Below are 16,285 nucleotides of genomic sequence, written 5' to 3'. Positions count from 1 at the left end.
TAAAAATGTACTTGTCCGTTGGACAAGTGGCTCTTGGTTTCACTTGTCCTATCATCTTTGTGCTGTATGCAGACTATGGACTGGCGATACTATGGAGTGGAGGGAGCAAGGAGGGTCGTTAGCAGTCCTTTTGTTATTTATTCTATTTCAATGTCTGACTCCTATGCATGCATTTAAGAAAGAAATTACTGTGAAATGTCTCATTTTTATCCGGAAAGTTACATTTGTGCCCAGACAAGTGAATGGGAAACGTACTTGTCGAACGGACAAGTGCCTCAAAAAGTTAATGTCAAGCCCTGAAATGTCCACTCTATTCAGTGCTGTACATGGCATTTATAGAACAAAATAGACCTAAAAACGGCAGTACTGTATCTCAAAATAGCATAATTTCAAAGTACTACATAATGCTGTGTTTTTGTGGGTTGCCATGTGCTTGGCGAAGCCTCACAAGAGTACTATGCGTGTGTATGTAATACAGTATGTACGCAGGGGCCCATGGCGAGTTTGTGTCCAAGGCCGTGGTCATTATCCATCCATGTCTTTAAGACGAGGGCCTCTGCTGAGACCTTATGAAGTCAAGAAGGACTGCTCATTATGTTACAGACTGACTACACCCTTAGCGCACACACACACACGCATGTGCACACAAACACAAACACACACACACACACACACACACACACACACACACACACACACACACACACACACACACACACACACACACACACACACACTCACCCACACCCACAGGTACGGTAAATATGGGCACATACTCAGCTACCACTAATGACCACCTCTGCTCTCCCTCTTTCTCTCAATCTCTCCCCCATTCACTCTTTATCTCTCCTCTCTCCCACACACATTCTCTCTCTCCGAGGCAGAGGTTCTCAAACTATGGGTCTTGATCCCAAGTGGGGTCGCAGGAAGGTGAAGGTGGGGTCGCACATTGACAGCTGAAAAAGCAATAACAATCTATCCATCCCCTTAATTGTGTTTTGAACCCATTTAGACCTGGACAGCATCTGTGTCACTTTCGATTTTAACCACTTTAACCATTGTTTTATACATTAGCTATTCAAAAAAAGCAGATCTAGATCTGCAATTTTTTTTTAAACCATGAAGATTTGTGCAAATCTTTGAACACATACGTTTTCAAAGCAAACTTTTGTTGCGACTGTCAGGGAGCAGTTACTATGAAAACCTGCAGCGGCTCTCACACTTTGCTCTCACACCTACTCTGCCATACTTTTTCCTAGCAACATGATTTCAACTTTAAAACGCTCACAGGACTTGGGCCTTTTTCTGGTCAATAGAGAAGAGCTGTAATTGTTGAAGGCCCGCTCCCTCTGTCAACTAACTAACAACTCACACTTACTCTGGGATACTTTTGCCTAGCAACATGACTTCAACTTTAAAACGCTCACTTTTTCCAGCCTATAGGGACAAGCTGTAATTGTTGAAGCCTCGCCCCCTCTGTCTACTAAACGTGCAGCGGCTGTCACACTTACTCTGGGATACAGTACTTTTTCCTAGCAACATGATTTAAATTTTAAAACACTCACACGACTTGGGCCTTTTTCCGGCCAATAGGGAAGAGTTGTAATTATTGAAGCCCTGCCCCCTCTGTCTACTAAACGTGCAGCGGCTGTCACACTTTGCTCTCACACTGACTCTGGCATACTTTTGCCTAGCAACGTGATTTTGATTTTTAAAACACTCACACGACACGACTTGCCCTGGCGGTCACTCTTACTGGTAACTAAAATCTTTTGCTTCTGGGGGGGTCCCTGGAACAACATATTTTGAGAGCCAAATACATATAATTTTGCAGCCAAATACATATAATTCTGGGGGTCCTTGACAGGATAAAGTTTGAGAACCATCTTACCTTCTGCCACAGAGCCTCTCTGGAGGCCAGGCTGGAGCATGCTGCTACGAACCAGCAGTTTCCCAGCTGGCCCTGGTGCAGGTCGTGGGCACTGATGCCGTCCACAAACAGATGGGGGTCGGCACATAGCTCCTAGAGAGAGGATGGAGGGAGAAAGGAGGGAGGTTAACAAACAGATGAGGGTCGGCACATAGCTTCTGGAGAGGATGGAGGGAGAGTGACTTTAATGATAATAATAATAATGATGCTTTTCTAAGTACATGTTTGGGGGGAGAGGGCAAAAAAACAACAATTTGTGTGTGTGAGCGTTGTGAGTTAATTTCATTGTCCAGTGAAGTGTCCAGTGAAGCTTGGCCAATGAGACAATTGTGGGACATACGTATACTTACTGTACATACTAACAGACAAAGCCAGATGTAGATTTTTGAACGGTTAGCACCCTCAAAAATTATGACAAGTCGCTGAATGTGTTTTCATGGCTCTATGAAGGAATAATTAGTTGGGTGGAGTGATGGAGAGGCAGGGTGGTTCTACTTATAGACTCCAACCACAACATCCACTGTGCCCACCATGCTGCTGTGGCTGCTGCCCTCTCAGCCTCATTTCAGAGCACCAATCCTGGGTAATCCATGCTCAGGTCTGGATCACAACTAAGTCTAGCCACAGGTTGATGTCACACCAGGGCACGTGGGTACATGCATTAATCAGCATATCGCCGTTGTCGGGTGGAAACCTCGTATCTCCAAGTTTCAAATGTGTACGTTCTTTCGCAAAGTAAAGCCCTGCTTCATCATAAAAGGCTGTCGCCAAAAGTAGTGAAAACAGCAGATCTACAAGCACACAACGCCTCGCGGTGCGAGGCGTTGTGTGCTTGTAGATCGGCTGTTTTCACTAGTTTAAATCATTTTACAAATGATAAATGCAAAACCAACGGTTTTGGACATACAAGGTTTTCACCCGACAACGACGATATACTTTGTGTACTATTGGCAGATCTTGGCAGATCAGCAGTTTGGTCTCCCATTGGTTCAGAGATCCCGCTTGGGTCATGAAACTTACATTTGTAAAACAATGACAGTTATAGGTGATGTGAATGTGTGTACCTGCCTGCATGTATTTTACGAGGCAGGGTGTTGTGGGGAAAAGAGCAAATGTGCTTGGTGAACCATCAGTGGGCAAATCACTCAAAAATATATATTCAGAAGACTAAAACCTTCTCCAGAAGGAGAGATGCCCTTTAAATCTTCAAAGAGGTATTAACTACAGGCCAAAGAGAGGCAGACTGATAGGACTGCAGCCAAATGATAGAGCTCACATAAACCCAATCCACCACACACCCACACACGCCCTTCAAGATCTCAGCATGTACACGCACGTACACACACACCCTGGAAGATCACAGAACACACACAGGCACGCGCGCGCGCGCGCGCACACACACACACACACACACACACACACACACACACACACACACACACACACACACACACACACACACACACACACACACACACACACACACACACACACACACACACACACACACCCTAATCCACCAGGTGACAGGGAGTGGATAAATAGCATAGGGTGGATCTGTTTACCTTATTTCTCAACAGTGGTGTTTTCATTCTCCCTTCCTCTCTCTGTCCCTCTCTCTCTCACACACACACGCACACATGCACACACGTGACGCACCCATACACGGAGGCAGGCAGTCTTTTAGTGACAGCGTTGTCCTGGGCTGGCAATTATGTTTTTAATGGCATGCATAAGTTTGCATATCTCTGTCGCTCCGTCTCTGCTAATAAGCTATAGTCAAATATTAGTCTGCTATCTCCCTCTACATCTCTCTCCCACTGTTCCCATCCCACTGTGATGCCTACAGCACGCTCTCTCAGGGACATGCTGGGCCCCTGATTCAGCCCGGGAAAAAGAGTTGGAGAGGCCCTCATTGCACGCTATCGAGAGAGATCTCTCTCTATAGCGCTGCTGCTACTCAAAGATTTGCCATTTCAGATCATGACAAGTGACAAGCCAGTGGGCCAATTACATGAGTTATATTTTGTCGTTGTCGGGTGGAAACCCTGTATGTCCAAAACCGTTTGTTTTTGTATTTATCATTTTAAAAATGATTTAAACTAGCGAAAACAGCCGATCTACAAGCACACAACGCCTCGCACCGTTGTGTACTTGTAGATCTGCTGTTTTCACTACTTTCGTGCGACGGCCTTGTATGATGAAGCAGGGCTTTGCTTTGCGAAAAAATCTACAAATTTGAAACTTGGAGATACGAGAATGGAACGAAGGCCGACATTTTATTTTTCATTTTTTTCCAAATGGCCGGCCTGCACCGGCCGGGAATGAACCGGCCGTTCGGGAGTTGTCCCGCTTTTCCCAATGGCCAGCACGTCCCTGCTCTCTCTCCCATTCTGTCATATCTCTCTCTCTCTGTCTCTTGAACACACACATCTCTGTCTTTAGGAGTACATTCAGAAGGCTGACTTCCATGGACTGTAATTATCCTATTGTACAATAATTGCCAATAGCATCTTTCACCATACAGTATCTCCATTTCATCTGGCCAGTGATATATATCGATGACATCAGGGATCTTCATATATGGGCATAAAAGTGATAACTGTTACTCGCTATCAGAGGCGCATCATTCTCTGCAGAGACACAGATGTGCTGGTGTTAATTCTTATGTTTGCATACCAACTGAAACAAGAAATGTGGATACATGAAAAAGTTCAAGATATCAAAATGTCAAGTGAGATATTATAAGCCAAGGTCTGTTAGCATTTAATGTTCTCACTGCCAGTTCACTATAGGAAAAAAGAGACCTCTTTAGGCCAGATGCTTGGAACCTACAGTTTGTGGATGCAAGGCAAGTGGAAACCAGTACAGGGCATCGTGTTTGTCGTAAAAGAGGGATTTACTGTAGTGGAGCATATGGATGTGCCCGTGCAGCTTGGTACAAAAACTAATTTGACAAATTAAGAAATAGACCTTAAGTAGTGCCTCAAAAGTTCACCAAAATCGTATGTTATTACAAGCATTTTACTGTTATTACATGATTGTATTATTATTATTATTTTCAAATTATTTGACCATACCAGAGTGCTTCTTGTTTACTGATTACACATATTTCCATTATTAGATAATACCCAGGACGGTACAGTTTGCCATAAGCATTGAGTGTTGTCATGTTATATTCAATTGTATTGTCATATTGTCTATTTAGCATGACACATTTTCAATGTTGTAAATGTTCTTATTCTTAGTCTTGCTGTTATTCTTTGACCTGCTATTTATCCATTTTGGTGTGATGTGTGTTTTGAATTGTGTAATTTCTTGTATACTCAAAATGGACAAAAACGCCATTAAAGAAGTTGCCTTTTACCATAATATTTACAAATCTATTGCAATACCATTCAAAATAACTTTCCATATTGTTCTTTTATCTATGTCCTTCAATATAACATGGAAAGAAATACATTTAAAAGTAAAGAATTAATCAAATGCATATGATGTTTAATCGGATTATTTGACTATAGCATGAAATGGGCATTCAAATATTGAAGGGCTTATAAAAGTTACCAGAAAATGAATTCAAAATGCCAACCACCTTAAAACATCTTCTATGGGTACCTTCTAACACAAAAAAAAGGTGAAATTTTTTGTGTTAGGGACATGCTGGGCCCCTGATTCAGCCCGGGAAAAAGAGTTGGAGAGGCCCTCATTGCACGCTATAGAGAGAGATCTCTCTCTATAGCGCTGCTGCTACTCAAAGATTTGCCATTTCAGATCATGACAAGTGACAAGCCAGTGGGCCAATTACATGAGTTATATTTTGTCGTTGTCGGGTGGAAACCCTGTATGTCCAAAACCGTTTGTTTTTGTATTTATCATTTTAAAAATGATTTAAACTAGCGAAAACAGCCGATCTACAAGCACACAACGCCTCGCACCGTTGTGTACTTGTAGATCTGCTGTTTTCACTACTTTCGTGCGACGGCCTTGTATGATGAAGCAGGGCTTTGCTTTGCGAAAAAATCTACAAATTTGAAACTTGGAGATACGAGAATGGAACGAAGGCCGACATTTTATTTTTCATTTTTTTCCAAATGGCCGGCCTGCACCGGCCGGGAATGAACCGGCCGTTCGGGAGTTGTCCCGCTTTTCCCAATGGCCAGCACGTCCCTGCTCTCTCTCCCATTCTGTCATATCTCTCTCTCTCTGTCTCTTGAACACACACATCTCTGTCTTTAGGAGTACATTCAGAAGGCTGACTTCCATGGACTGTAATTATCCTATTGTACAATAATTGCCAATAGCATCTTTCACCATACAGTATCTCCATTTCATCACACTTGTGGATGATGTCGTGTTTAAGACGCACATTTTTCTCACAACCACATTCTGGCTAATCTCTCAAGACAGACTCTGATAGCTAGGAAAAGGAACAAACAGAGCGGGCATTCCCTTTTATTTGACGATGGTTAGCCAGACTGCATTCTGGCTGATGGGTCAAATCTATTCAGGGCTTTCCTGCTGTATATATATGTCAAATAAAGAAGCTAAACTTAGAACACAGGGAGTGTACTGCCCTTCCAACAACAATAACTGGAGAAATCTCGCTTTTGCGAACGCCCATCATTTCGACCGGAGGGTTAGCGACTCACTCCACGGAGGTTAAGGTTAGGGTGAGGGTTAGAGTCGGGTGTTGAAAAGATGAGATGTAGTAACAGCGACAGTGACACGCTCCCCAATAACTAACTGTACCCAGTGATGGTAAAAGTACTCAATTGTATCAATTACTGCAATGTAGAAATACTATGTTACAAGTAAGTGTCCAGAATTCAACATTTACTCGAGTAAAAGTGCAAAGGTATCGGTATCAAAATGTACTTAAAGTACCAAAAGTAAAAGAAGTACTCATTGTGCAGAGTGTCCTATTTTCAAATGTATAAAAACCTTTTGAAAATAGAAGATCTACGCATTGTGAGCTTGTAGATTGTCTTTTTTCAAATGGCCAAAACATATATAGGTGGCTAATGTTTGGTTAGTAATGAAAATATAAATTTACAAAACTAGCTTAAGTTGTCTAATAAATGTAATGGAGGAAAAGTACAATATTTGGACATTGGAAATACTCAAGTAAAGTACAAATACCTAAAAACTGTACTTAAGTACAGTACTTAAGTAAATGTACTTGGTTACTTTACACCACTGATTGTACCACATAGTAAACAACTCCACTTTCATCAAATGAATCACAGATTCATAAGCAGGTGCGCTTGCAAAAACAAAAATTGTCAATGTGTTTACTTTATTTACTATGAATCATCCCATCCTCTGTTCCGTCCACGCCCTTGGACAGATCAATCAAACCGATCGATTTTGGGGGCGCCTTGCATTTTCTTCACAACCTTTCGGCGGCATGGATCATTAATGATTTACACTAATGGTCCATTACATGACTAAAGGCTTGTCTTATCTCTACAGCTGTAAATGATACACTGGTATCAGATAATTATTTTTAAGCTTAGATAGTTAGAGAGATACAAATAAATCTAGGGTTAGGGTTAATGCTACTGCTCTGCCAAGACAGACTCCCTGCTTGGAGATATTGAATGTTGTATGAGATTCAGGCACTACTGCTCGTCAACCACTAGGTGTCCTACCTCAATTAAAATGATTTCTGAATAGCAGCTTTAAATATATCTGTCCTGGTCAGGCGTAAAAGCTATTGAATTAAAATAAAGAGACATTTATATATTTGTGTCTGTAAACATTGGTCTCTGGAGACAGTTTTATTGGGTCTATATCTGCTCCATACTTATGGCTGACATTAACATCAATTCATGCAAAGTGTAAAATAAAAGAATGTAGAAAATCCTCTTTATGTCTCAATTGTCGTGAATGTGAAGTGACTCAAGCTGTGGCTGGAGCAGCATTCATTCCTATGACATGTACAGTACTGGCCCTTCCCTATTGAGCTAACATGGTGCACTTGAGCCTCACGCATGCACACACAGATTGCATGCACACGCACGCACACACAGACAAACGTACAAGTACACAAATGCAGCCAGCAGTAGCAGACTGTTTGTTCCCATGTCTGCTCATATGGTCATGATGATGAGCCCTCGGAGGGAACTGTTAAGGGTCTTGCATGCGTGATACGTCAACACATGGGCAGGCCGGGAGGCAAAAGTGTGACTTTCTGATTACCACACCTCTCGAGTCTCTACCCACTTCATGGGTATGCAACAGAAACCAGAAATCGTAGCCTAAATAATCTGATACTAAACAGCTTGGCTTATCACAAAGTCATAATGGTTCCAGTACAACAGGATCATATTTCAGTACCAGTGGTCTGAATCAGAGGAAACAGCTCTGGGCGCAGCCACTAATGCTGCACAAAAGGATGCAATGTTCAAAATTAGATCAACAATGGTTGAACAGTTAAATAATGAAATAATAATCACATTTTGGACTGTGGAATGCTGAGTCAGATCGTGTCTGTGTGTGAACAACACATGGCACAGGTCTAACAAATCCAATGTTTAAAGGTGCAATCCTAACGTTTGAATCAATACAAATTTATTTTAAATCAATCAGTTCTGTATGGAGATGGTCTAACAGGTATCTACTGGGCAGGACCAATGCATTCAAACACCCGTAGCGACAAACAGGTGACGAGTTGGGACGGTCGGAATCTGCCGTGAAATGGCGCCCTGCGTTACTAGTGGGGATTGTCTCTTGGTTGAGTGGTAGGCTCAAATATCAGGTTAGAAAGTAAAAGTTACAGAATTCTGCTTTAAAAGGCAGCTTGAAAGAATTAGGCTAAATGGTTCAAATCAGCAAGTGGAATGGAGTGCCCACTTTTCCTTTATAACAGAGTGGTTTTAGATAGCTAGAAATCACATCCCAGTACACAATATTAGAAACTATGTAAACCTCTGCTGTGACAGTATGTACGTACACTGGGAAAACATAACATCAGATGAAAACATTAACAATAATTTGTGACTAAATAATAGCTGCACTGGATTCGCAGAAACGTAGGGTTCTTTTGGCGTTTGGATTTTGGATATACAAGGTTTCCAGCCGACGGCCATGATAAGCACATCCTTCCATTGTGTAAACATTGTGTGAGTTTGGCTTTGTGCTTGAAAGTTCACCTTATGTAATAGAACTCTGTGGAACGCAACTCCAGAAACATCACAGGAAGCAAAACGCAGTAGCGTGAAAAAGATCAACTTAAGAGTTTATAGAAGACATTTTTAGTTCTTATTTTAATCAAAATCAAAGTGTTTTTTTGTTGCTCCAACACTGAGGTTACTTCAACTCTACGAGAGGGTTTCCTAAACAGTGGGTCAGGAATCAAAAGTGGGTCACGAGATGTGCTGACATGGTCATGGTCAAACAGCAACTTTAACCTTGTTAACCCTAGCATCACTATTTTGGGCCGTTATAGGATGTATGGCCCATGTACAGTACAAGCTCATAACGTGTCGTGATGTGATTTGTTGTACCAAGAAGCATAGGGCTTACAAAAATGGTTAATAAACTACCGTAATATTCAGCAAAGGGACTGTTACTTTGGGTCCTGACATCTTGGCCAATGCAAAAGTGGTTTCAGGGCAAAACAGTTCAGAACGAGTGCTCTAGGTCTTTCCTTAGAAACAATAGACAATAGAAGTGAGAATAATGGCTGTTGATTGGTAGGCGACTTAATAGAGGTAATCAACTCATTACACAACCCCACTGATAATAACCTGCTATTACCGATACAGCCCACAGGTGCCTGAAGGTGAGTCACATTGTGAAGCAAGCAGGAGGGTGGGGGTAGTTCAGGACATGGAGAGGGGGGGGGGGGGTTGCTCATCCTGTGCTTAATTGACCTTTAGTTCCACTGCTCCTTTACGGAACAAAATGCATTGATTGATCTTTAACATAAACCCTGAGCCCACCCATGTGACCACTTAAAACAGCAGCTGACAGGTTGCCACTGTAAGTGGTCAGATGGGTGGGCTGTGAATATTTTGAGAGTTTCAAGTGGGTCCTGATCCAGAAGAAGGTTGGGAACCACTGGTCTGAGCCGTTTGTTGACTTACGCCACTGACTGCTCCACTGCAGCCATCGAGAGTTGCGTCATTATCAACGCTGGGAACGTTCCCTCTTTAATTAATGAAGGGTGGTCCACTGCCGACGTTGTGCTGTGTTCGGAGCCAACTTTGGATGCCCAATTCGCCCCCGGTAAATTTTTTGACGCCAGCACAACGCAACGCTCCTGGTGGAGCCCTGGCGTAATACTGTAATGTTAAACCCATGCAATGAAAACTAAAATTTATGTAAATTTCAACATGATAAACGGTATTGTCACTGTTGTGGCATACTCCACTTTTAGAGCCAAATTAATTTCGGTACGGTTCGGGGAGTCACAAAATCTCGGCAGCACCAAACAGCCGAATTAATGACGGTACCCGCCCTTTCTTCTCGTAAATTAACGCAGAACTTGATCATACAACAGCGTCACAAAAGAAACATCAAAATGAGCAGATCCACAAGCTCGAAGTTTTGAGCTACTTTTCTTTTTGAATACTGAAAAGTAACAGTTTTGGACATGGTTTCCACCCGACAGAGACAGTGTAGTGTAGCTGTAGAAGAATCCGTTGTGGTCGATGACGAACACACCTAGCAGGAAGAAATATCACAACTGGCTGTTCAAACATTTGGCCACAGAGCAAAGGTTGAGGACAGTCACACACACAGACACACAAATGCACGCACACACGCATGCACGCACACATACATACATATACAAGTATGAACAGAGACACACACAGACAGTGACATGACAAACGCACACAAGCATATACACATGAAGATCAATGTTTGAATGGGGTGGGGTCATTCCTTGAATTCCTGCTTCAATTCATGCCTTCATGAGAGCCAGTGCTCATGTGTTCTACCTGATAAGGGGGTCTACGCCGTATGCTGTGAAAAAGAAAAAGAGAAATAGAGCCTGCCCTTGTGAACCTTTCAAAGTAGAGTATCTGATAGGCATTATGCACTGGCGTATGCACTGGCCACAGGAATGGCCGCGGAACATAGATCATAGTATACCCTCAAATAAATTCTAGAACACACCACTGATGAGAGCCCAGCCGCCCCCCACAGCCATGCTGCTCAACCAGCGGCTGTGGGCCCCAAAGCCCCTCCTCACCTTGGGTCTCTTCCAGGTGATGCGGCCGATGCGGTTGCTCTGGTAGAACAGAGAGCGGTCAGCAGCGGGAAACAGAGGGTCCTCAAACAGGGTCCCCGTCTGCTGGCACCGCCTCCTCAGCTCAGAGTAGGACTGGCCCTCGTACGGGACCACCATCACCTGTAGGAACACAACGCACACCCACAGCAAGGTCATTACAGGACCTCCGTCACCTATCCACAAGTTTCCAGCGTCCCATCGTGATTCCGGCTCGCAGCTACGTCACAGCCGAACCGAGCCGAGTGTGACATAATCGTAATCGCTCTCTCACACACACACACACACACACACACACACACACACACACACACACACACACACACACACACACACACACACACACACACACACACACACACACACACACACACACACACACACACAAGAGATGCTCCGATTGTGATTTTTGGGGCCGATACCGATCACCGATCAACTGGAACCAGTATCTGCCGATACCGATATTCCCGATCACAGTGTCAAATCCATAAATTCTTCTATTTATTGTGTTACTGTAGCAGCATTTATATATTTAATGATTCTTCTTACAAAACATTGATATTGTATATTAAGTATAAACATTAGGAGGTTGCAGGCTGAGGTCTGTTAGTATAAATAGATAAATATTGTGAAAATAGATGATTTAGCTTGTAGATCGGCAAAGCCGATAGAGGCAAAGCCAGTACCGATCAAAGCTGATAGATGCATTATCGGCCGATCGCGATCTGTCACCGATCAATCAGCACATCTCTACCACACACACACACACACACACACACACACACACACACACACACACACACACACACACACACACACACACACACACACACACACACACACACAGGTTTATTAGGTTCATGTTGTTGGCAGGCAGCTGGGTACAGGAATGAACCATTATCTGACAGAGCAGCTGGCAACTGTTGGAGAAAGTAGCTACAATCAGCGGACAATGGATCCTTACAAAAACACTATGAAGAACAGTTACTGTAGGAACAGTCCATTATGGGCCAATTTTTACACTCTTCTCAGACTCCCACGTCTTTTACAGTGAAGCTAAAGCCATGCAAGCCCAGAGGGGTCCTGTTCAGTGGTGGGAGCTTGGAGTGCTTGGAATAGATCTGGGATTGCTACTCATCTGTGTGTAATGAGAGACACATTCTGTGTTTGTGTGGATGCGTGTGTGCGTGCGCGTGCGTGCGTGCGTGCGTGCATGAAATTCAGAGTCTTGTTTTTTATCACTGGCTAATAATAAGCTTATACTGTCTCTCTATGTGTCTTTACTAGTGTGTCTGAGCATGAACTTCTTCAACTGTTGGAAACCACTCTAGATGTATCTGATTCCTCTGTCTATTTGCATTCTAATAGCTGCCCACTATACGCCCAGTCATCAATTATATACGGTAAGGATTTGCAACAAGGATATCCTCCTTTTCAGCATACGCATGTGCGCGCACACACATGTCATAAAAACATCACACCCAATGTGAAATGAGCGGTGGTCATGCTTGCATAACGTCTTCAGACTAGGATATAAGTCTAGGATGTACAGGCTACAGACAGGCTACAGAGTACAGACACACACACATTGCTATGGCAAAACATGAGGAGAAATGGCTACAGACACACACACACAGCCACTCTATGGAGCGGTTTACCACCGCTCAAAAAGACACGCAGAAAAGTAGCCTGTCGGTCACATGACAGGAAAATAAAACAGAAACTCCCATCATGTTGAACTAAGGATCGCCGCCAGCAAAGCAAACACAGCTCAGCTGACCTCAAACACAGACAAATCCTTAGTGTCAACTCAACTCTGGCTCCATTTGTTCACTTTGAGGGGTTAAATTAACACTGAGGATTTTGCAGCGTACACTACCGCTGCTGACATAACTTCCAAATTATTAGAGCCGCAGCTGCTCTATGCATCCAAAATCATTATGATTATTTTTGCATGTATTTTGGATTTACACATTACCAGCCAAGAGTCCACTGAGCTCGCAGGTCTGCTTCACTGTCTTGCTCAAGGACTATAGGAGGCTGTGAACTTTTCAACTCTCCTTCATTTAAAAAACCTGATACTGTCACATGATCACAGTCATCACTGGAAACAGCACAAAAACGAACAAAGGAACAGTCGAACACACAATGTTTTCTATCACGTTGGGCCTAAAGGCACATTTTCTGGACACAACGAAGATGTTTTTCAAACAGGCTCCAGTCCAGATCTTAACCGTGATGGGGTTATAATGATGTTATAGCATCCCACATTCTGGGATGCTGGTTACCACGGTGATAGTTTATGGGATGTAGTGTGTGAAACAGAGAGAGAGAGAGAGAGAGAGAGAGAGAGAGAGAGAGAGAGAGAGAGAGACACACACAGAGAGAGGAGAGAGAGAGAAAGAAAGAGAGAGAGAAAGAGAGAGAGAGACACACAGAGAGAAAGAGAGACACACAGACAGACAGACAGACAGACAGACAGACAGACAGACAGACAATAAAATACAGGGAGTTTTAAAAGCAGTGGACATTTAGTTTAGCCTACTATACGTTTATGCACCGCAAGCACCTTCTGCGGCCCCCCATTTGAAAAGATACGCCATGGTCCAGGGACCCCCAACCCCCATAAGAGAAGATTTTAGGGCTCTAGCAGTGATTCTCAACCATTTTAATTTCAAGGACCCCCAATTTGACATGCAAATGTACGTTTGTACTCACTCTGAGTTACAGACCTATAAGGGTTCACTTGGTTCCTGACTATCTATCATTTAGCTGGGGACATCCCGGAACTCCCTCAAGGACTCCTGGGGGTCCCCAGACCCTGAGAACCAATGCTTTAAGGACCCCAGCCAGTCCAGGGACCCAGAATCTACCTCACTCTTTTGTCTCAGGGGAGACGTAAGAGTGATTCAGTCACACTCTAAGAAGACAATTATGTCTAGTTCTGGAGGTGTGTATATTAACCAACACACCATTAACTGTCAGGGACAGGGACCAAATTAATGTTTTCAAGATGTGTTCAGATGGATTCAAGTATTAAAGCATGGGTGAGGAAGAGCCACCAGGATTGAAACTGGGTGGTAAAAAAAATACCATTGGAACTTTATCCAGTGTGCAGATTCTATTCTCTTGTGATGTTTGCTGCTACTGCCCAGCATCAGCTTTTGAAAATGTGCATGCTTTATTCACTTGTTTATTTCCCTAAATGACCACAACACAACCATCGTAACTATGGAATGACTCATTGTCAGCCGACTCATACGGAATAGGGAATGAGAAGAAACAAGGAATAGTGTGTGTGTGTGTGTGTGTGTGTGTGTGTGTGTGTATGTGTGTCACAGTCATAAACACAGCATCTGCATTTATACATGTTCCTGCTAGCCATACAGTTGTCTAGCACTGGTACTGCCTCTGTAACTACATGTAGAGTACTGTATGTTCTAAATCATATCAAGGTCCATTATTTATTTGGCTTTTGAGCCCAAACTATTATTTTTATCTTTGGATAAGATTTTGTACACAATTCAATGCTGTATTGACGTGGTACCATAGGAAAACTAACAGGCAAACGTTGATCAACTCTCCATCATTTAGCTGGGGACCACCTGGACCCCCTCAAGGACCACTGGTTTAAATCCACTGTTCTAAATATTCAAATCTAGGCCTAAATGTACCACAGAGAAAGTCTCCCTCTCCTCAGATGACCCCTGCATGTGTTCTTCTGAAGCTGTGTTTGCCAACTGGAGCATGGCAGTGTCAGAGGAGGTAAAGGTCCCAGCGACTGAAATGGAACAGTCTACTCTAAACAAGCGTCTTTACCCAGTCGGTTACAGGAGAATTATCCACATTAAACGGTAAAGTGAGTGTTATTAGTTCAACTAGGGAACAGGTTTAATTACACCCCAGGGCAGGCTATATACACCATGTGAGAGCATATGTGGCAAACACATGGACAACTTGTAAAGAAGGGTGTGTTGTAGTCTGTGTTGTGTCTGTGTGACAAGTCTGAAGGAAAGCTTACCATGGGCTGAAATGGAACACAGCCCTGCTCGGAAGAGAGTCACCTGTCCAAATCACTCAAAACCAGCCGTTACTGCAGTGCTCTACACGACTACTTATACAGCCCTCAATAGCCTTCCACCAAGTGTATTCAATGACAATCAATAGCCTATATTTGCCTTTGTAAATGGCTCAGATATCTAGCCCAAGAAGTAGGTTTTTAATGTCCCTTAATTGGAGATATCTGCTTTTACACTTGCAGCAGAGCACCAGGAAATGTTTAGACCCAAGAAGTGCTTTTTCCCCCTGAGTAGCCAGCCATACTAGCCAACATGTTTATGTTCAAGAATGACAGTCAGATCTGGGTTATACATGGTGTGACATGGGTGTGGTTACATGTGTGGGAGTTGGCAATAATAACAGAGAGAATTGTGCCACAGTAATGTAGGCCTACAGCTTTGTTCATCTGGTAAATGGGTGGCCACTGGCCAGGCTTGGTATAATTCTATTCTACAACATACATTTAGTAAGTTAGCCTACTACTACACGTTTATAACCATAGAGTTAGTTTATAACGCGCTGCAAGTATCTTCTGCATGAAGAATCGCTAAAAAATACGAACAAGATACGCGAAAAGTTAATTTACCATTTGTAGCCTAAAAAGCTGAGACTCTGAGTTACAAACGTATAACTTAACTCATTTGTATAGCTGAGCCTACAACACAGTACTCTTAAACAGTGTAGGCTGGCTGTAGGCTACCATAATTATGCCAGCAGCACTGCAATTTGCATATAGGATACTATTTCATAACAATAACAGTCATACATAGCCTACGACGCAGATGTTAAGGTAACGACAGAGTTCAGCATGCATGGGCTCATGCACCGCATCACTGTAGTGTTAACACACAGCCAGGAGGGAATTCATTAACCGTTTTCCATCATCATTAGTTTTAATTAGTCGTACCTCGGAAAGTGAAGCGTCGCTATGATCCTTCCTGTGTGCCTTCTTCTTGTTGTGTTGTTTTCTTCACTCTGTCTCTTCAACGCGCGGATCGGGGGTCTCCAGAGGGTCTGTTCTCACTTTATTATCCCCAAGAGTCACGACTGCTGCTTGT

General features: G+C 43.1%; 1 protein-coding gene across 1 annotated transcript in view; it reads right to left on the bottom strand.

Moving 5' to 3' along the window:
* LOC308290336 (calpain-5-like) overlaps positions 1-16,285 on the bottom strand; it is a 46,618-nt gene extending 30,333 nt beyond the window's left edge. The window contains exons 1-3 of the mRNA XM_080732132.1: positions 16,135-16,285; positions 11,133-11,291; positions 1,892-2,023 (exon numbers count right to left, since the gene is read on the bottom strand). Coding sequence (XP_080588258.1) covers positions 1,892-2,023; positions 11,133-11,288 — 288 coding nt within the window. The 5' untranslated portion in view covers positions 11,289-11,291; positions 16,135-16,285. The remainder of the gene's footprint in view (positions 1-1,891; positions 2,024-11,132; positions 11,292-16,134) is intronic.

The sequence above is a fragment of the Nannobrachium achirus genome (genome assembly GCF_963921795.1).
Source record: "Nannobrachium achirus genome assembly, chromosome: 8".
Classification (NCBI taxonomy): domain Eukaryota; kingdom Metazoa; phylum Chordata; class Actinopteri; order Myctophiformes; family Myctophidae; genus Nannobrachium; species Nannobrachium achirus.
This window is presented reverse-complemented; position numbering and strand designations above follow the sequence as displayed.